Below are 23687 nucleotides of genomic sequence, written 5' to 3'. Positions count from 1 at the left end.
ATGAATTGAAAATGACTCGACTCGACTCGAGTCAAAACCACAAAAGTATGATTGACTCGTGACTCGGAACCATGTGACTTGGTTACAACCCTGAGATTTATCACCGCACAAAATACTCCGCTCATTCCTTTCCCGTTTCTGAAAATTAAGTTTTATTCTTCGCTTTGAAATAACACTTAAACTACTTCTTATCGAGATGGTCTTGAAATCGCTCGTTCATATGTACAGCAACATAATTTGCGCAACCCAGTGGTTCCCAACCTTTTTGCTTTCATTCCACACTTGAGATTTATTCCTAGTCTTCATTTCCCACTACTCAAAATTAATTGCTTGTTTGAGCACACAAGACACACAACCACACCAGTAAGCAGGATAATCACCTGTAACTGCATCATAAAACGTATTGTGAAGCGATTCCGGTAACCCTCAAAATTTAGCGAAAGCGGTATATCACGTCATACATGTATGCTGTATGCGTTTGTGACGCCATCATTGGTTATCCAGAGTTACAAATTAGTTTTTGTGAACAACACGCATATATAATTTTCGATACATACATTCCTGAGCAGTTAAATGACAACGGTAATCGCGCCTGTGTCTCCGTAGATATGTATAGACTATCCTGTATATAATGTTTAACAAATGCGTCTATTCCCCACTAAAATCCACCCAAAAGGCTTTCGGCGATGGTAATAGTATTCTATGAAGGAAGAATTAAATGATATGAAAGGAAATGTTGAATTGATGAGCAATGGCCGATACACTGCCAAGACCGAGACGATTAGAAAACGATTAGAGGCTGCGCTACAACATCAAGCTTTCCGATTCCAGCAATACCGCGGTAGCTCACTCCATTAGTCGCTGAAAAAAGGTTGCCAGGTATCATGCGCAGCTAGTAATTCAAAATTCGATAAAAGTGATGATCGTGATATTTTCTTCTATTTGTAACCCTGTAATAGAATAATATTTCTTTTATGGTAACTATATGACTGCCGCCCATGTTACAGAGCTCAGCGTTACACTGACGTAAAGTATTAAAAACGTGTTTTTTTAAACTGTGTGGCCCAAGGCTACTAAATTTGAAAATTGGCCCAATTTGAGTCTGGGGCCCCTGATCTAAGGAATGAATTTAGAATGCAATACAAGCTGCAGGAGCTAATGTTACAGATCTCAGTAAATACCATATAACAGATAGTGAATGCGAATTAAGCTAAATCAGGGATTGGCAAACTACGACCCGCTGCATTATCAACATTGCTGCATTATCAGTTACGACACAGTAGGGTTACCATTACAATAGGCAACACCAAACCGTGACTGAGTTCACTATTTTGGAAATGGTGAGAAATATCAGATTGAGCCGAGGAAGCTGATATCATGAGAGCCAGAAAATATTAAGTTTCACGCTGTTGGATGTTTATTATCATTTTTCTCTGTGAGAAATACCCGCCCAATCCTGATGATATTCCTGCTAGAATTGGGTAGCAAATATTCAAAAACTGTTTTCGAAAACGGTTGATCGGTTTAACGTGTAATATCATGTCGCCAAATTCATATCTTTTTAAAAGAAACTTACTTCCAGATCGGATGCTTGATCGCGTGAGCTTCTGGTTAAACGCACTTCAACGAATTTAATAAACGATATCAGGAAGCTGCTGTTTTCCTCAAAATGGCTGTCAATGCAGCGAATTGTTATTGTAAACGTATTGCAATCGCTGAGAGAGTAGGTTGTGCAGAACATATGCAATTGGTGAACAACGTATTTTGTTTCTAGGGCTCAAAGTAGGCTGCATTATATTATGCGGCTATATCAATTAATCTGCTCGCCATCAAATATGTTATTAAGTTCAGTAGGGTACGCATCGTTAATCAGATTGTACCGGCAAGTTTAAATTTATAAGTTTAAAAAAGCATATTATAATCGCATAATATTAATCGCAATTTATTCCCTGTGGACGTGACCAGACAATGACAGCATGTTGACATTACTGGAAACTTTAGTCACGCGCTGTTTTATCGAACGGTACGTAGATCACCGGGTTCGCATCTCTGGAAGGTACAATTTTTCAATTTAAAAAAAATGAAGTAAAATCTTTTAGAAATTGGCATCGGATACTATCGATCCTAATTCACCGAATATCAAAATGCTTTTGAAAATCTCGCTTAAGATGTGGCTTGTTTTGATATTGGGATTCGTGAATTACCCGCTTCAAATCAGAGCAGAAGATAAGAAGAATACATGTGCTGCACACGAGAAATGGACTGTAAGTAGGATTTGGAATATTCAAGATATCAAGATTTAAGTTAAAATCAGATCGTGGCGACACAAAATTTTGAACCATAACCTCGAACGCGGACACGGAGAGAAACACAATTCTTGAGATTTCTGCAACTTTGACTGATTATTGCTGAATTCCGTTGCAGGTTTTCCAGCGACGAAAATACGGAAACGTGGATTTCTACCGAGGTTGGGATGATTACGTGAACGGGTTCGGGGATTGTGATGGTGATTTCTGGCTCGGTGGGAATGTTGTAATTTGATTTCTTCAAGTTGTAGAATTTTGTCGATATTAACTAGGTCGTTATATAAGTAATACATAACATGCTCCTAAATATGCAGGGTTGTCATCAATGTCGCAAGCGCCCTAGTCACAAGTCAATCTTACTTTTTTAGTTGCGACTCTAGTCAAGTCCGAGTATGAGTCGGATAGCAGCTGGTCGAGTCGGAGTCATAGTGTTCAGACTCTAGTCCGATTCCAAGCCATTTTTTTCACTGTTCAGTTTCGAGGTTAAAATCATGTTCAGACCAACTTTTTACAACCCTGCTTGGGTGATATCGAATGCTTCGCATTCATAATATAGCGATTTTCCTCAATCTTAACATTTCTAGCCCTTATTTTAAGTAAAACACGGACGAAATACCAATAGTTTGGTAATTTTCCATTCATCGAAGTTACAATAAAATGTCTGTCTTGGCGTCCAAGTCTCGAGCAATGTGCCCTCTAATTTTGGACGAGTCTGCGCACACTCATCAACTCACTGCGCAGACCCTTGGAAAACAGTGCGTAACAACTAAAAAAAGATCATCACTTCGGATTTTTTGTGCGCAACTTGAATTTTGTGTGCGCAGAGACCGTGTCAGGACTGCACATTTGCGCACGTGCGCAGCTTAGAGGGAACATTGGTCTCGAGTCATATATAACTTGGTCGAGCCATGCGAATCGACTCAAGTTGGGTCAGGTTATTTTCCGTAATTAAGAAAATGACTTGAGTCAAGTTGATTCCACAAAAAAGCGCCTGGGACTCAATTCGTTACAACCCGGATTCTGCGATATTTAAATATTATATGTCGTGCAGCGGTCTATGGCATTTTGCGTTTGGAAACCGTCGCGTTTTATTACATTAGTCGACATTTTTCAACTATTTTTTTTGCTTTTTTAGAAAGAATAATTGAGTTTACCTGATTCGGTGGTGCTGATTTCGAATTTGCCGTGAGAATTCACTCATCACGTCACAATTTTTCGCAAAAATCGAATAAAAATATTTCTCAAAACCGGCTGTATTGAGGGCGTGTATGCCCGTTTGGGTCCGTATATGATACGAAACACATCCTACAAAGCTCTCAACTTACTTTATTGGATTTGAGGCTTTATTATCTTAAACTAAGCTATTCAAATAATCAGGATCCTTAGTATTTCCAAGAAATTTAGATGCAACTTCAATGAAAGAGAATCATGTATTTTTCCGAATCCGTCTTCCTAATAAGAAATAGGGGTTGTTGGTGAGTGTTCTGATTTGAGGTCCAACAAATACACCCTATGTTTATCGTATTAACTCAATTGAGGAAACTTTTCGTAAATATAGTTAGAACATGCGCTCTCTTTGATCAGAGCTTTTAAAAAGTTTTTCAAGGTGTCCAGTATAATTAATAATGGTGGAAATACAACGTTAGATCTGTCGATAAGAGCAGGCTCTGAAACATTTTAAAGCCTGGTGTAAGACACTCCCTCACCGGCAAGTTACGTTTAATTCAATGATTTCTACTGTCCGATTCACACATAAAACAAGGATACCTTGTACTTCTAGCTGAACCGTTCAACCAGTAACATATTTATGAGTTCAATATCAACGGAAATTTCACACGTTTGAGTAGTTTGAATGCTATTTTCAAAATTTGAAATCAAAAGTTTCATATTCTAGTAAGACCCCTTGATGCCAGTTGTACCAGCTACAGGGATAGAAGCACATTGATTTGTATTGTGCGACTAAACAGCTTTCAGGTTTGATGCATGAATAAAGAGGCGCAATTCACAGTTCCCTATGTCTCTAAGAGACCTTGAACATCGACAAAAAAATAGACTAAAGATGGTTCGGATGCAAAGAAGCGTGTGTGTTCACTATCACGATGCATATACCAAGCAAAAGTGAATCAGTGTCATGTATACGTTTGGCTTTTAATCTGGAACCTACAATAAGAGCTGATTCCTTTGGCAAATTCAAATTTATGACAAAGTTATTTAGTTCAGTTTGATTCAACTTTATATAGCTCAAGTTCAAGTTCAAGTTTATTCATAAAATTTCATCACTTCAGAACACCACAAGACTGCAATACAATGAATGATAGGAAGATGCCGAAATGACTAGGAGTAGTCTTTAAGATCAGACACTGCTGATCACCATCACACCAATGCTGAGAACATTCTTTAGACAAAGACTATTCACCGAGAGAATCTTCTTCAACTGTTGGTAAAACGTTTGAAAGCAATGGAATTGTGACATCTGGTCCATGAGGAATCGGTCGTATTGGCTCTCTTCAAACCATTGGCACACCAATGCTAAAGATTTTTGTTTTCAAACGCTTCACAGCCTCAATGTCGCTTTATTTTTCATTCACTGTGCATACCTCTTCTTTACATCGCCTAGCCCAGATGAATGTCTGATTTCAAAGACTACTTCAAGTCGTTTCGACGTCATCCCATCTTTTCATTGTATGGCAGTCTTGTGATGTTATGAAAGGAAGAATATATTAATAAATTGATACTGATATCAAAAACTGGGTTTAGAATACTTACTTTTTTACATACTTTTAAAAAGTAACTTTTACTTCTACTTGAGTAGAAATTGACGCCGTTACTTTCACGTCTACTTGAGTACCTATGGTAAGTACTTTGACAACCTCTGATGACGTTACAATGATTATAGATATGACCCAACAGCAAGGAATACGTCACAGAACAGGCTGTTTTTAGCACTGAAATGCAAAATCTAAATCACAGATTATAAAAAAGCGACTTCATATTCGTAATCAAAGTACGAAAATTGACTTAATAGTCACTGATACTGTAGTAATCTGCAGTGTTTAGTTTGATGATTATTATCATTAGTTGATTAGGCGCCGCATGTTTCGTCCTTTATATGTTACGGCGTCGCCTCTTTAGTTTATTCGGTTAGCTGAATGTACGTTGTTGGTTACGTTGCTTACGTTATGCGTGGTCCCTATAGTCATTAACTTGTATTCTATTTCGCGCAGGCTTGTCTACATTATTATAACTCTAATCGCCGGCGAACACTATTTTAAAACCTAATTCCACGACTAACCTTGTTTGCTCTATTTGGGACATTCATTTGTTGCGTCGTTCATTCGAATATATCATTTCAACCTTCATCAACGGATCATCATTTGTCAGGATCGGTCGTGGGATTTGAGTTCAATTAAAAGTGGTTTCAATAACTCTCCTTACGTTAGGAGCAGTTACAATCACCATTTTGGCCAGAAAGCAAAAATCATGCCGACCAGTGTTATTTCACAACGTTTTATCTCCAGGGCTCGAGGCATTGCATCAAGCGACAAAGGGAGATGACATGTCATTGGAAATCAATATGATGTCTAAAGATAAAAAAGATCACTTGGTGGCTAAATACAGGTAATATGTGTTCGAATGCATTAGTCGTTGATCTCACGTCATGAATAAGGTGGATGGTGTTTGAATTGTAAAAAAAAGTCAAAATTATAGCGTTAACCATAAATTGTACACAAATTTTGTCAAATAACTTTTCCCGTCAAAATATGTCAAAATTTTTAGGTCAAAATTTTTCATTGTTTACATCATCATATAGTCGCCTCAGTCATGACAGACCGGAATTCATCTTCCAAAAACCGCTTTCCATCTGATATCGAGTCAAAGCGCAAAACGTGGAAATACGTCAGTAATTCTCCCTGAAAAGAAGAGAAAGCTGCAGGAGTGAGCAGGCCGACAAAATACTTGTTGTGCATGACTGGTTTTAAAAGACTTCGAACTGACTTCAATTCATTTTAGCATGTGTCCTATACACTGAGCTATATAAACACTGGAGTGCGCTACTCGCGATATTTACGTTGTCACTAGAAACAGTTGCATTGTGGGGGATAGGCTGGACGATTTAGTGCAGGAGCTTATGGAAAAACGTCCAGTTCTAAAATATATTTGATTCGTATTGGGTTTGTAGTATTTTATACGAATGGAGCTTTGAATGAATAATCATCGTAACATTCAGGATTTGTTTCAGCCCAATATCTCGTGTTTATATCTGTGTTATCGGTGTATTTCGACATGTCGAAGATATAAGTGGTTTCGACTGTTCGTGGTAAAATAAGGTTGTCTATGTGTCATCGTATGTATTTTTTTGTGGTTATATTCCTGATGTAGATTGCTTTACTCGTTGTATCCAGCATATTTTACGTGTACAGAAATAACCAAGCTGTCAAAAGATGTATAATGCCAGTTCAGTTATCTTTCAGATATATGTATCTATAGGAAGTAAAAGCATCTACGATTGTTAGCTTGAAGTTATTATCGGAGCGTGCCTCGGAATTACCTATCCTGGATTCAAAATCTTCATACTTCAATGGAGCTGATGTGAATGCTATAACTGCCAGCTGTGAATATTGCTGATGGAGAAAATTTATTTGTTGGTTCAGCGTATTTAAATAAATCCAAAAAAGAGAAAGTAAAGATATGTCTGCTATGTGTGGCGATGGGGTAGTGATTTCTGTAGAAGTGACTGAATGAGTTCATTGAATGAGAGAAACAAGAAATGCATGGGTCCTTATTCAGATGTAGCTAGAATTGCCCAATTCACAGTGAAATTGGGGCTATGTTGGTTGTAGCAGCAATCTGTGCACTTTGGGAGTTCATAATAAATATTAATTTTATCGAATCAAAACGGCACAAGATACAATCTAAACGGCGTACATGTATTTTATCATAATTACACCTATAGCTACCCATATACGTGTGTACATGAAGCTTGGCTCGTTTTGCACTTTCATGAAACCAGAAATTAGTTTGGATTCAAAACTAACTGGAGATGTGAACTGTACTGTCTCGTCACACGAAATACCGCGCTGTACTGTCTCGTACCAAAATGCTGAACTCTCGTTTTCAGAAACACCAGCTTCGGTTATGAGAAACGAATTTTTCTATTAAAATAACAACATAAAAAATAAAAACAGAAATAAATTAATTGTTATCGACTTTACGTCGCCTTCGGCGTAAGTAACGCTGATCTGAAAGTCAAATGTGGGATAAGTTAGGGCTTAATATCTGCGAACGAGGTATAATAAACGAACCGATTCTGATCTTAGTTCCAATTTAATGGAATTTCTTCTCTTCTTACGCGGCACAGTCACATTGAAGGCCACCCCACTACGGGTCCTACGACGACGACGTCGTTTTGGGGCACTGTTCAAGATAAATGAACTAACATATGAGCAATTGTTCACTTGAAGACACATTGATCGACATTTCATCCATCATTATGGAGCATATTACAGGATTTGCTGATGCCTCTACTTTTCCTCTGATGGCAGAAAAGGCAATACTAGTAAAGCCAGGCTCAGCGGGAAGTTTTCCATACCAGCGTCTTATCACACTTGGATGGGGAAGAGCAAGTTGAAAATTCTGACGCACAAAATTGTATGCCTTTGTGGAATAATACTGAAGCGTCATTGCAAATGATTGCAGTTCCTTGGAGTATTTGACTCCTCTTCCACCAGCTTGTAGCTTCATACGTTGCAAGAGCTCACTTGGTAGACCACTGAATTTTTGTGACATTACCTCCACACACGAATCGCTTATCAAATTGTTCTTCTTAAGAGATGCAATGACCTCATCCAGAGATTTCACTTTTTTTTGCAGACGGTATGTTCTCATTCTGGCTGCAACCAACCTCTTTTTAATTTCTGCGACCCTACGGCGTTGCTGTTGAACGACTTTTCGAGGAGACGTGTGCGCACAGTAGCTGTGGTCGTGAAGAACTACTTCAGGTTCAGCGGTTTGTGCTTCATAATGCCGTTTCTTATCTGGAACTGCAGAAGGTCTCACTCGTCGGTTGTTTGAAGCCTGAAATTTGTGAATTTTATGTTAACTAGGGCTAAAATAAAGGTAAGTAATTGGAACTCAAACTTCATAAATATATAGTCACTGTCTAGCGTCTACCGTACCTTTGGCCTCATATATTTTGGAAAATTCAGAAATCTTGTCGGCACCGCATTCGTCCTTAAACGAATTCTCCCGCCAACACGGTAAATATCACTTTCTGAAAAATGATCAGAACAGATGACCGACGATCTTGCTGGCTCCCAGTCTTTTCTAATACATTCTATCCATCTTTCTTTCAGGGAATCATTGGTAGGAAAGCTGCGTTGTAGAGAACATTGTATCAGTTCACAAGTAATTCTATGATACGAAGCACACCAAATTTACCATTCTTTGTTATGAACGATGATAAAAGTAGCAGGAACATATGTGAAATTATCTTGTTTGATTAAGATATATCTGTTACTTTCTACCCCAGAAGGATAAACTATTAGGTAACCTTTTAAATCCAAAGCCAAAGGTAAACCTAAAAAAAACATCTTACGAGACAAATCGAACGTCTCGCACGCACAAAGCTATAATGAACTCGACCATGGAATTAGCAATTTGAACTTTAGTGTGAGCATCTGGCACCAGAAATATAGAGTTATTACTCAACTATGCTGGACAAAACCGTGTGGCCCTCAATTATACCTTTCCTTCTAGTCCTACCTCCAACCTTCACGACAATTTTAAGCAAGGATTGAGTACTAAGCTAGTTATTGGCTGAACTGCCCATACAGAATACAAACAGTGACCTGGCTGGTCATGCTATTACAGGTATACTGATGAACTGACATGGTGCTGAGACTGCTGATATAGTCTGCTCTGATCATACCAACATCATTTACTTGTGACAAAATGTTCTGGTATAATGACACTATAACATGGCCTATTCATTAATGCTGTGGCTTATCTGGACATTGATTAACTGTGATGGTCAGGAAATATTAAAAATAGAAACTGATTCTTCAAAGATAGTCTTGCTGCCCTGCATATTCTGCCATTCACTCACCGGTGAAATGTTCTTGGATGCCGACGCTTTACCAAAGACTCTTCATCGCTACTACCATCGCTATTACTTCTCATATATGACTCCGTGGATATCTTTTTCTGCCTTTTACTGCACCCATAGGCGCAACAAACGCTACCACCAAAACTAAATGTCTTTGACATGTCGAAATACACAGATAACACAGATATAAACACGAGATATTGGGCTGAAACAAATCCTGAATGTTACGATGATTATTCATTCAAAGCTCCATTCGTATAAAATACTACAAACCCAATACGAATCAAATATATTTTAAAACTGGACGTTTTTCCATAAGCGCCTGTACTAAGTCGTCCAGCCTATCCCCCACAATGCAACTGTAACATGGTGACAACGCAAATTTGCTTAGCCGGAGATGGCAGTAGTTCGGGGCTTGGTCCTATATGGTGTCGACACAAGCAAATCTCACGGGTCAGTGAACTTGGTCTACGTCACTCTTTCCATTTGGCTGAAGGCAATTTGACGGGAATTTTTGACCGGCTTGCTGAGCATCAAATTTGATAAAACGGGTATCATACGAAAGCTGCCGCTGTACTGATTACGAAAATATTAATTTTATTTCGCTCGTGGGCCTGGAACCCCCATAATCAGCCTCGAATTTTTCATTGTTATGGAGAGTGGCATAGTGACGCAGCAATGCTGTCTAGCGAAACGAGAGCGTAGGTCGGGAGCGAATGATGGCTGTGCGGCGAGAGTGAGTGCTCAGCTGGCGTCGCGGCAATGATACCTGTGTATTATTTCTGACGCAAAAGGTCTCCGCCATTCAGAGAACTCCGAAAGGTGATTGAAAAATGATAAACCAAATTCCAACGTCACCGTTCAGTTAAATCTCCTATATTCCTGACAATGGCTATATAGGCCTAAGCTTGGTAATAGAGCATTCCAATGAAGAACGAAGGTAAGGATTTGGTGGTAACATTTTAGAATCATTCGACTGGCTCGGCCCGCAAGCTATCTTATAAAGGATCGGATCCGGACCGCGACCCCAGTTTAGTTCGACACCGCTGCAGCAAACCTTTCATCAACATTTTACCTGCTGCATTCGCGGACCAAGTCCTAGCCTTACAGGTCAAGGAAAGGCTGCATTGTAATGTGTGCTCACTGCTCACACTTAACCAAAGCGACTATAGAAAATATCGACACCCTCCATCAACAGCGCAACGTGTCTCTGGAGCCCTACACAACAAGCGGACTAAGCCAGTCGATATCATAATAATCTGACATATCAATATATACAGCTGCCTAGACCAGGGGTGTCAAACATACGGCCCGCCAGGTGATTTCATCTGGCCCGCGAAGCAATTCTGAGTAGATTCAAAAATACTATTCAGAATATTTCTAACATCCAATAAATAATCTCTCAAGACAGCAAATGTCGAGTATGATCATTGTTGTTCATGTTCACAGGTCATATTATAAACATCCGGCAGCGGACTTGTGGTTTGACTTTAGTTCAGGGGTTCTCAACCTGGGGGCGCGAGAAATTGACCACGTCTGTATGAATTCTGACTAAAAATGTGCTTCACAGTCATTCTGAGAAGACGATTGTTAAAGATGAAACTTATTTCGTATTCAAGAAATCTCGTCAAATTCTAACTCCAGCAGTCGCGCTCAACGGAGTATAGGCTGATTTCAACTTCATTTGAGCAAATTTTTGATACTCTTCGAAAATTTGGAGCAATTCCCACGTGTAAGTCATTCATTACTTCATAGCTTTGGCAGCAGCCTAAAGTTCGGTGCGCTGGGTAGCTGTTGTTAATAATTGGCGAACTGCACTGCCTAAGACAGATTTAGATACTATATAAGTTGCCCGGTTTTGCCCTCAATGAAGTTACCCTAAATCAGTGGTTCTCAACCGGTGTGCCGCGGCACACTAGTGTGCCATTTACGTCTCGCAAGTGTGCCGCGAAAGATTTATTTGAAATTATGTGATAAATAATTCTATTCTATAGCAAACGATCAATAATCAGAAACGGGCTCGATATGAAGTTTGTACAGTACATCTGACGAATCAAAATTGCTGTCATGCATATAGTCAATATCCCCCGCGAATTCACTTTACCCGACATATTGCCTGCCATGAAGGTTGAATTCAGTTTTGCACATTGCGTATATTGAACGCAGAGAAAAGCAGACATGGCGGTCAGGCACGGCCTGTATGACAATGCAGTTTTCAAATCCCCATCGTCTTCCTAATCACCACCGAGAAATGAATTCCTTTGGACGTGATGTTCACGTTTACAAATTCGAATTACAAAGAATAGACTTCCACATTGCGATTGTTAGGCAGCGTGTCGGCACTACCGTCAAAATGTAGGCTCGGAGCGCAACGTTATGTTACCGGCTATAAATTTTAGAATTGAGAAGTCAAGTAGATCACATTACATCAGTTAACAAATTTCTAGCCACTGCGGTTATTATCGTGGTTTGTTGGAACTATAATTGAACTGCGGGTGGCTGACCCTGCCAGTAGAACCACTGAGGTATTGCTATCCTCACGCGTGCTATACGATATGCGTGGGAATGCATTTGGCATCGTCTTTCCGTCCCCAGAGCGTCCGTATTCATTTGTGGCGATCGTGCTTGGCCTCTTCGATGCGATGGTTATAATTACATCGACAATGCGGTAGTGGGCACAGTTTATTGTCAAACAAATCTTATGAAATATATGGTATAGCCTACAACCGCTGACCAAAGTTTCAATGAGGTCGCAGCAGGCTAGTTATGTGGGCGCAGAGGTAATAGCTAAAAATTCAAACCCTCACACGGAAGCGGAGAAAGTTATCCTTCGGCTTGCACTAGAATTGTAAAATAATCTCTGGGACCAAAGTTACGAAAGAATTTAAAATGATTCCCGTGTCAAATGATAGGCTACCATTCGTACACTTATTTGTAACATGTCTGTAGATACGGAAGATACCATAGTTTCTTCTTTGAAGCTGATAAAATCCTAGTTAAGTGCTCCGAAAAGGTAGAAGTACTTCGTCAGAGACCCCGCCTGTACGACTGTGGTTGTTTCTAAGCACTGTTTCCTTCAAGCTACACGCGTGCGAAATTGCGTAGTGCTGACACGGTCTCTGCGCACAGAAAATCGAAGCTGCGCGCAAAAAAGCCGAAGTGATGACCTTTTTTTAATTTTTTCATTTTTTTAGTCATTACGCACTCTTGTCCAAGGGCCGCGCAGTGACTTGGTGAGTGCGCGCAGACTCGTAAAAAATTAGAGAGAACATTGCTGCTAAGTACTCTGGTAGTTCTCAGGTGACGTAAGCCAAAAAGTTGAGAACCAAGTGTGCCGCGAACAATTTTACATTTTCAAAGGGTGCCGCGAGAGTAGTTAGTATGATCGCTCGTGATGTGGCAGGGGTTCTTATGGGTGTGGCGGTGACCTGCCTGACAACCCAGGGTGATGACCCCACCCTTTTAGACCCCCCATGTGGTGGTGACCTGCCATTGTTTCTTATGGGCGCGGTGATTATACCACCCTTTCGGGTATAGGCTGCGGCGATGATATATTCGTTTTATACGGCTCCCCGTATCCGCCGGCGTTCGGCAGCCCTCTCGTATGTGTAGGGCTGTCTCGCGCTCGGGGTCTTGATTACACTTTCTTTTTTCTTTTTTTTTAGTTTGTTTTTTATATTTTCCAACTTAGGTGATTAAATGGTTCAACTTGATAAAACGGTTTCTCTCATTCTTTTTAGCTTCTCTATTTTACTGCTATACTCATGTTTTACTCCCCCCACTGTAATCTCAATGGTTTTACTTTTAAAAATTTCTACAGAATTTGTAGGTATCCGTCAGTTTTTGCGATAATTTCGCTGATGTTTTCATTTTCTAGTACTCTTTTCATTCTGGTAATGAATTTTTCCAGGATCTTTCTTCCAAGTTTTTCCTCTCCTGCTTTTCTATTATCAATATCTAGAGCGATTTTGAATTTTATCACAACCTTCTTTAATATGGATAGTATTATCCACATTAATTTCGCCGTTTTATGGTTGTAGAGTATGTTATTTTCGTTTATTGTTATTCCGAGCGCTCTTTCAACATGGAGTTTAATTTCGTTTGTATATTTACATTCTGTTAGTATGTGTCTTATGTCATCTTTTTCGTTATTGCAAAATTTGCAATTAAGATTGAGCGGTTTATTATCTTTGTCATGGGTCAAGTTTCTGCTTTTCCGTTTTGCCCCAAATATGAATCCTTCGTGGACTACTTTGTATAGTTTGTAATTATTTCCTCGTTGGTTATTACTTTATGTCCCATATGTTTCGATTGCCAAATTTTATTCCAGTTGATTTCGTCTCCGTTTTTTGTTCTAATATTTGGATTGTTTTCTTTCAGTTTCTTGACTTCTTTGTATAGCGTTTTGTGAGATGCGACTTCCCATTCATCGTTTGTGAGTTTTATTTTTTTTTTGTTAATTCCAGGTTTTCCACCCAGTTTTTGGGTGTCGGGAATTTATGCGGCTCAGAGTTATTATAGAGCACGGGGTTAATTTGTTTCAATTTTGTGCCGATTTCGTATATGGCATGTTGATGCCATATCTCCTTCGGTTGATCCAATTTTTTCAGCGCGACAATTTTTTCAAGTTCACACGCTTTGAACTTTGATTCCACGTCCGGCATTGCGACCCCCCTCTCTTTTTTTCTGCAATAAGCGTTCGTCTGGCTATTGCTTCCATCTTTTGGGGGTGCCATAAGAAGTTGTAATATAGCTTTTCTAACTCTTTTTTTATTTCTCTGGGTGCTGTTATTACCCTCGCATTATATATGATCTGGCTTGATGCCAGGGAGTTCAGGATCGTAAGCTTTCCTACCCATGTCAGTTTTCTATCACGGTAGCCATATAGTGTTCGTTTGATTTTCGCAATTTTCTCGCTCCAGGTTTCTTCAATCTGATTTTTTCCATAGTGCTAACCTAATATTTTTATGCTTCGTTTTTTCTTATTATCGTAAATCGGGTTTCGGCTCGAATACTTATTCTGGTTGATATGCAAGATTTCGGTTTTTTCCGCATTTAGTTTCTGTCCTGTTGCTCTTTCGAATTTGTTGAATTCCTGGAATATGCGGCCAATGTCTTTTTCGTTGGTAAGGAAGCAAGTTATGTCATCGGCATATTGTTGGATTTTTATGGTGGCTTTTCCGATTCTGAAGGGTTGGATTTTTTCGTTATTCGTTATTTTCCTGGCTAGGGGGTCACAACTAATGGCGTAGAGCGCCATGCTCAGAGGACACCCCTGCCGTATCCCTCTACCCAGTTTTATGGGGTGTGTCATTGCGCCATTTACCAGAATTCTACTCGATGCGGTGTTATAGATGTGTTTAATCAGCCGCATTAATGTTTCCGGCATATGATAACTTTCAAGAATTTTTCGAATGACCTGCGCGCTGAATTGTTTCCCGTGTAGTTGTTTTGTGCTACTATCGTATCGATTATTACACTAGTCCAGTCAGTGCGAAATAGTTTGCTAAATCTAGGAATCAATCGCTTGGTAATTAGTTTGCCACAGAGCCGGCGTAGACGGTGATTCGAATATCAGCAATAACCACGCTCACAAACTAACAGTTCGAAAAGGTGTGAAATAGTTTGCTAAATCTGACGCATGGTAATGTTTTGGTAATTAGTTTGTCACAGAGCCGGCGTAGACGGCGATTCGAATACCAACAATAACCACGCTCACAAACTAACACTTCAAATAGGTGTGAAATATATTACAAACCCCACGATCGCTCACAAGATAACACCTAAGACATAGCCATTTTTCGCGTCTTGCCATTACTTACATCCCAATCGCTACAGTTTAATATGTCGATGGTTTTTACTATCAAGTATAATAAGTAATGAATAACAGAACCGGCGCAGACTGTGATTCGAAAACCAACAATTTGGCACTTGCACGCGATCGCTATATGTTTTGACACTTCGGAAGAGTGGTTGACTTTAGTTGCGTGATACAAATCATGAGAATATTCAATCAATGTGTCAATTTGTCAACTTGAAATGAAACTCACTATACACAAATCAAGTTGATTCGTATTTGAATGTGTTGATTCGACACAACTCAAATCCTTTGAGAAATCCTTTTAACACGATCTATCGAATCAAACGTAACCTGAATATTACTGACGCTAACATTCGGCCGCATCGGATTATTCGCACATTCCGCGCTGCTGTTTTCACGCCTATAGAATCAATACCAACTATATCTAACCCGATAATATTCAATCATTTTGGTAATTTGTCAACTTTAAATCCGTTCGCCAGATGTACTACAGGTAAACTAAGATAATCCAGAATGAAATATTTGGACTTTGACATAGTCTGAATTGAAATAGATTGACAATCATGACTACCAACTTTGATCCAGTCACATTTCAAGATTATACTTTGAAACAATCCTTGAAACTGACAACTCTATTATTCACGACTCCGTTTCCGTTTGTAAAATAGAGTTTCAGAAATACTATCACTACGACAACTCAACATTTTAACATCTCGCCATGCACAATAGAGTAAAATACAAAAACCTTGGTAAGTCAATCCGTTTGTAGTAACTCACCAAACCAAAACAAAAAGTGTCCGTATGAAAAGTAGACAAGACTACGCATCACTACAACCCACAAACATACCAACTCAGCTGTATCCATATCCCATATTTTTTATTCAACTGTAAGATGAAGTAATTACTACTTGGCGCGCGACTTGAGATTAACATGTGTTTTGAATATACGACATTTGAAAGTCTGACCAACGTAATTAAGAATTCATTTCTTACGATCAAACGCCGGTGTTACATTGAAAGTTATCATACTGTAAACATAAGGATCGACACAGTGATTTGACATATGACGTATATTTTGTACTGCTCGACCATGACTTGATTATTAAATTATTCACGGTAATTAGACTCGGTGTTTTGGTAAAGGTTATTATGACAGCAACAAACTTTTCACTACCATGGTTATTAAAACATCAATTTGTAAAACTAGACTTACATGTGCGAAATGTTCTTGATTGGGAAATTATTCCGGATTGGTACAAAACAATCGTTGTATTGCAGACAACAGAAAATACTTTAAAAATGCAATCGTTTACTATAATTAGGACTAAAGATGAAACAACAATATCGGTATTATTACATTCAACAACCAGTACAATTATTAAAATCCATCGTTGCGATAACCGGTGCTAAAGATGTAATAATTCCATTATTCATACATTGAACACCCGATACAAAATGCTTTATTATCGCAATTCGTAACGAGTAATTGAAACGACTACGTGTGGAGTTAGTATATCACAATATCGTTACTATTGAATCCAACAATTGATACGATTTATTGTCGGAATTTGTGACAGCGAATTGAAACATCCTTACCTTACGGAGTGTGAAAATATCACTTTAGGTATCGAGTACCAGTAGAAGCGGGTGAACAATACTTAATTCGTGACTCGTCGTTGTACTTGCTCAATGTAAAAAATTACAAGGTTACACTCTAAGACCTTGATCAGCACAAGAGCAATTTGGAATATCATTACTGGCTGCAACCTATTCTACTAGACAAAACTCACAGCAATGATAAAATCAAAATATGTGCTACACTGAAATCTACAAAATGTGATTGTATTGTTGTTAGTGATCATACATTATTATATGAATATTCTAAACTAATTATAATCATAAAAACCAAACCGCTGAAAGTCATTACCACCACAGTAACAATTTGTATGATATTCACCAAACGCACCCCAACTCAGTATGCAGAAATTATTTGTAGAGTGCATACCGACAAAGAAATCACGAACACAACCAACACCGAAAATGATAAACACGTTTCGTGTTACTATTGAAACAAGTTCATTTCTATCGGCGAAATAAATGCCATCACAAAACTCAGAGCATGCAAAGGTCTTGATTGATATGCATTTCGATTTGTGTCTTATGATACCAGCAAGCATTTTAGACATATTACGAATTGTTAAACCAAAGTCGTACGTCCGATTAATAGTTGATTGGAAACTTGTTCACGTACCTCAATCATTACAGAAAAGTATAACCCCCAATGTCCGACAATCTTTTACAAAAAGGATCGAAACCAAGTCTCTCAAAGTCGTTGCCGTCACATAAACAATTTGCACGATGTTTGCCAAATGTGTCCTATAGTTAGGTGTACTAGAAATATTTGTAAAACACACTCCGATAAAGAAATCAACGAAAAGATATCCTACACCTAAATCTGGTAAAACCAGTTTGCACTTTTTGTTCATTAGTATGGTATCCATTTCCTTTCGTCAAAGTAGATGTAATCATAGTCACTAAAGAACTTACTTGGACGTATGCTTGAATTCTAGACATAGTTCTGATTTGTCCGACACAAGACCCAAGAACAACCCTAGTTTCAACCGAGCACACATATCCAAAATATCACACACTCCGCTATTCCTAAAGCGCAAACACCCGATACAAAATATTACTTGTTGTGTTGTTGCGGTATCATCTTCACAATATCACACACAATACAAATGATGGTCATGTGTAACATGCTATCGACTTGAATCACACCAACATGGAAGAGGATTTACTCACTCTTTACATAACGATATTGACCAACATCACGTCGTCGGAGTGTATCGTTTTTTCTAGATACAAACTACACTAGTGTAGCGGAAAATAATTGAGTGTAACAAAAACAATTTTCACTCTCTTGACTTATGAAAACAACAGACGAGTCTTCATTCAATATTTTGTTTGTGTCAACTAGTTACTTTGTATGATACGACTGATACCCGCGCGACTTTTTCAGATCACAATATGAAAGATATTTACATCACACAAAATACTCCACTTGATATTCCCATACTACACTAAACTGCGGAATGGTTGGTCAGACTCTACAAAATGTTTTGATATCGTTTTTTACACGAATGGTCACGCATCTAAATATTCAAATAATTCAACACACAACTATAGTACTTACAGAAATATCATAGTTCTTGTATGAATATACTATTCAATTGTATATTGAAGTTTTCTACCTCCAAGAAGATCTTCAAAGTTGTATGTGTACAATGTATATCGTGAGTCCTACACATTCATGATATCCACTCGAGTTTGACTTTTAGTAAACACTATACCGACATCGCGACATCTTTCAAAATTAAAATCACGGTGACTGCTTGAGAGACCTATCAATGAAATCGCAGTAATACAGTTACTTCCACAAAAGAGTATGTATTCGACTTACTTTCCACAAATCTAACGAACAAAATAATTTACTTTGCTAACGAAAAGTGCTGAGTCATCATATGATTGCCCTAGCAACAAAACAGATAAAAATACTATCATACAAAATGGCTGTTATAGTCACCAACGGTACATGGTACAAGTAACAAGTCTCGAGAATCCAGTTATTGAAAAAACATGAAAGTGTTTCTCCTGCGCCAAGTCGTTATGTTGACGAAAGCGTATATTGTAATATCATGATCGATTTGCATTCGTTGGTCACAAAATGTCACTACTCTAAATAATTATTTTTCACTCAAACACAAAAGCATACTTGTCACCATTAGTTTTCATCAAGCACGAGTTCAAGAAACTTACTTACTACGATATGAATTGTTATTTTTATGTTGTGTAAATAGATAATAATTAATTTGAGTAACACTATATCAACATCATCGAGTTGTGCGAATAGATTTACATGCGGTCTTGTGGTTTTAATCGAAGTACACAGCACGGTCTAATGTAGAGCCATCTCTATTGTACAGCAACTCGGTAATCGAAATGCATGCATTAACACTTAAACAGCGATCTTGTTTCGTCACGCGAAAAATATGTTCACTATCGCGATACTCTGCACAGGGAGTGCAAATCCTTTTCACACTCGTAATAGTATACCAACGGCTACCGGCGACAACGTTTAACAATACCAATGACACTAAACATACGATACCTACCCAAGTAAAATTACCATTTTCACCTGGAGGTCAGCCGTTACCTGAGTAAAAATACCATTGTCCTTTGGAGATTTATCGTTTACTCAGAGTAACAATACATTTTCACTTGGGGGTCTATCGTTTCCTAGAGTAACAAACCCCCTTTCCTTTGGAAATCTATTTTTCCCTGGGTAACAAACCTTTTTCACTTGGAAATAAATTGTTTTTCCCTGAGCAACAAACCATTTTCACTTGGCGGGTCGTCGTTTACCTGAGTAAAAATATCATATTCCTTTGGAGATCTGGTGTTTACCCAGTGTAACAATACATTTTCTCTTGGTCGTCTAGCTTTTCCTAGAGTAACAAAACCATTTTCATTTTGAAATCTGACAAACACACCTGACAATTTGGTATTTGTTGTATTGACGATAGTTTGAAATAGATTACAACGAACAGTGACGGAAATATACACGGACTACCGGTTTCAGAGTATACCCCCATCAGTCGTATCACATCAATATCATCGGTTAACCACATACAATATGCTCTTGTACACCGATATGCATGTTTTGGAAAATTGGACAATAGACTTCGATAGTTCTGTGATGTCCGGGTTCGTGCTTTGGATTTTCCAGAGTAAAAATGTCTGAATAAAACACCTCCTCGACGATGGTTGGTATGTGGATAACGGTGTTCGGAAAACGGTTGGATTTATGTCACCCATCGCGATAGCAATTCCAGGTCGAGTTTTCCCCCCGCATGTTTACTATATGGTATCTTTATTGGTCAATGTATGTCTCGACATTCAGTTTGAAATCGGAAACCCTGACAAAGTATGTAACCGGATCCGGATATCAACTCTGAATCGATAAACCAATGAACAATATTCAAAGTAAACATGTTACACCCCGTGTTTCCACGAAAAAATACCATCCAGACATACGTCGCGCTTGTTTGCCCACACCAGTATATGCGTAAATGGAGGTGTGTGACATTGCATGCAATGTGTTGGTATACAAACATCGGGGAGTAAGCCTTCGATCCACAGACATTATCATAGCCGGTAATTTTGATGCAGATCTAATGTCATCAAGCACACCCGATAACAATGTCATACCAATAAGCCATATTGCAATGACTCTGAGTCAATCTGAAGTATGACATACAGACACACACAAACATGGAACCGTAACATGGGTTATTCGCACGACTACCATTAGTGGTGAAAGTGAACTGTACAACATATACCAATAAAGCGTTCACAGTCGAATATGCGAACCATGCACAATCATATACCCAGATTTTTGTTGGATATGTACGAAACCAATAAATCGATACATTTCTTTCCCTTCGATGTCAATAATACAAGGGGCGTTCCAATGCATCGCTCGAATGTAAGGTTCGTCAGATGTAAAATCCATGTCAAATAAAACCAAAGTGTCCCTTCCGTGTTTTATTATTTCCACCGACGCTTCTTGTCTGTGTCGTAACACTATGGTGCGGGGAGTTGAAAAACGGTGGATTGTGAAACGGATTGACATGACCAACTGAAACCAACGTCAATGGCCTTGTGGTGATGACAGTTCCAAAATGTTACCGATATGACGAGAGCGACCTCGATCTCTTGTGGTGATGACCGTTTCGAAATGTCACCGGACGAACTGGACCCTTACGAAAGTGTGTTTTATGATTGCGTGTGAAATCACGAAAGGTAGTGTTCTATTGTGGTGCACGATCACAGTCTTGATTCCACAGAAACACACCTTATTGGATCACAGTATCAGTCCGAGATTTCCAGAATCACAGTTCACGATATTTATCTGGAGTCGTTATGTGGGAGTAGCGACATCCATGCATCGTGACTGAAAGACTGATCGCAATCATTTCGAGCACCGTACTTCGATAGTTCACCTAGACCAAACGCTGTAGTCTCAGCAGAAAACTTCGGTGTCGACAACACGATGGATATTGACCGATGTATCCAATTGGTCTGGGTGGTCCGTCTGCAGATAGGGTCATGACTATCTTGTAATGTTACAACACGATAACACCATCGAATAAATCAGTGAACGGTGTCGAAATATCGATGTAATAGCGCGGACTCAGAGTCATTGCAATGTGGCTTATTGGTATGACATTGTTATCGGGTGTGCTTGATGACATTAGATCTGCATCAAAATTACCGGCTATGATAATGTCTGTGGATCGAAGGCTTACTCCCCGATGTTTGTATACCAACACATTGCATGCAATGTCACACACCTCCATTTACGCATATACTGGTGTGGGCAAACAAGCGCGACGTATGTCTGGATGGTATTTTTTCGTGGAAACACGGGGTGTAACATGTTTACTTTGAATATTGTTCATTGGTTTATCGATTCAGAGTTGATATCCGGATCCGGGTATATACTTTATCAGGGTTTCCGATTTCAAACTGAATGTCGAGACATACATTGACCAATAAAGATACAATATAGTAAACATGCGGGGTAAAACTCGACCTGGAATTGCTATCGCGATGGGTGACATAAATCCAACCGTTTTCCGAACACCGTTATCCACATACCAACCATCGTCGAGGAGGTGTTTTATTCAGACATTTTGACTCTGGAAAATCCAAAGCACGAACCCAGACATCACAGAACTATCGAAGTCTATTGTCCAATTTTCCAAAACATGCGTTTCGGTGTACAAGAGCATATTGTATGTGGTTAACCGATGATATTGATGTGATACGACTGATGGGGGTATACTCTGAAACCGGTAGTCCGTGTATATTTCCGTCACTGTTCGTTGTAATCTATTTCAAACTATCGTCAATACAACAAATACCAAATTGTCAGGTGTGTTTGTCAGATTTCAAAATGAAAATGGTTTTGTTACTCTAGGAAAAGCTAGACGACCAAGAGAAAATGTATTGTTATACTGGGTAAACGCCAGATCTCCAAAGGAAAATGATATTTTTACTCAGGTAAACGACGACCCGCCAAGTGAAAATGGTTTGTTGCTCAGGGAAAAAATATATTTCCAAGTGAAAATGGTTTGTTGCTCAGGGAAAAAAATATATTTCCAAGTGAAAATGGTTTGTTGCTCAGGGAAAAAATATATTTCCAAGTGAAAAAGGTTTGTTACCCAGAGAAAAAATATATTTCCAAGTGAAAAAGGTTTGTTACCCAGAGAAAAAATATATTTCCAAGTGAAAAAGGTTTGTTACCCAGGGAAAAATAGATTTCCAAAGGAAAGGGGGTTTGTTACTCTAGGAAACGATGAACCCCCAAGTGAAAATGTATTGTTACTCTGAGTAAACGATAAATCTCCAAAGGACAATGGTATTTTTACTCAGGTAACTGCTGACCTCCAGGTGAAAATGGTAATTTTACTTGGGTAGGTATCGTATGTTTAGTGTCATTGGTATTGTTAAACGTTGTCGCCGGTAGCCGTTGGTATACTATTACGAGTGTGAAAAGGATTTGCACTCCCTGTGCAGAGTATCGCGATAGTGAACATATTTTTCGCGTGACGAAACAAGATCGCTGTTTAAATGTTAATGCATGCATTTCGATTACCGAGTTGCTGTACAATAGAGATGGCTCTACATTAGACCGTGCTGTGTACTTCGATTAAAACCACAAGACCGCATGTAAATCTATTCGCACAACTCGATGATGTTGATATAGTGTTACTAAAATTAATTATTATCTATTTACACAACATAAAAATAACAATTCATGTCTTAGTAAGTAAGTTACTTGAACTCGTGCTTGATGAAAACGAATGGTGACAAGTATGCTTTTGTGTTTGAGTGAAAAATAATTATTTAGAGTAGTGACATTTTGTGACCAACGAATGCAAATCGATCATGATATTACAATATACGCTTTCGTCAACATAACGACTTGGCGCAGGAGAAACACTTTTACATTTTTTCAATAACTGGATTCTCGAGACTTGTTACTTGTACCATGTACCGTTGGTGACTATAACAGCCATTTTGTAAGATAGTATGTTTATCTGTTTTGTTGCTAGGGCAATCATATGATGACTCAGCACTTTTCGTTAGCAAAGTAAATTATTTTGTTCGTTAGATTTGTGGAAAGTAAGTCGAATACATACTCTTTTGTGGAAGTAACTGTATTACTGCGATTTCATTGATAGGTCTCTCAAGCAGTCACCGTGATTTTAATTTTGAAAGATGTCGCGATGTCGGTATAGTGTTTACTAAAAGTCAAACTCGAGTGGATATCATGAATGTGTAGGACTCACGATATACATTGTACACATACAACTTTGAAGATCTT

The 23687-nt window shown here is 38.7% G+C and overlaps 1 protein-coding gene across 1 annotated transcript in view; it reads left to right on the top strand.

The window, feature by feature from the left end:
* The first annotated feature begins 2060 nt into the window (after window positions 1-2060).
* The window catches only part of LOC145451597 (microfibril-associated glycoprotein 4-like), a 30628-nt gene continuing 9001 nt past the window's right edge, over window positions 2061-23687 (top strand). The window contains exons 1-3 of the mRNA XM_080329806.1: window positions 2061-2264; window positions 2425-2521; window positions 5825-5924. Coding sequence (XP_080185932.1) covers window positions 2145-2264; window positions 2425-2521; window positions 5825-5924 — 317 coding nt within the window. The 5' untranslated portion in view covers window positions 2061-2144. The remainder of the gene's footprint in view (window positions 2265-2424; window positions 2522-5824; window positions 5925-23687) is intronic.

This window comes from Botryllus schlosseri, chromosome 12 (genome assembly GCF_051294905.1).
Source record: "Botryllus schlosseri isolate E-star chromosome 12, Bs_hap1, whole genome shotgun sequence".
Classification (NCBI taxonomy): Eukaryota; Metazoa; Chordata; class Ascidiacea; order Stolidobranchia; family Styelidae; genus Botryllus; species Botryllus schlosseri.
The sequence above is the reverse complement of the archived record's forward strand: the minus strand, read 5'-3'. Positions and strand labels throughout refer to the sequence as shown.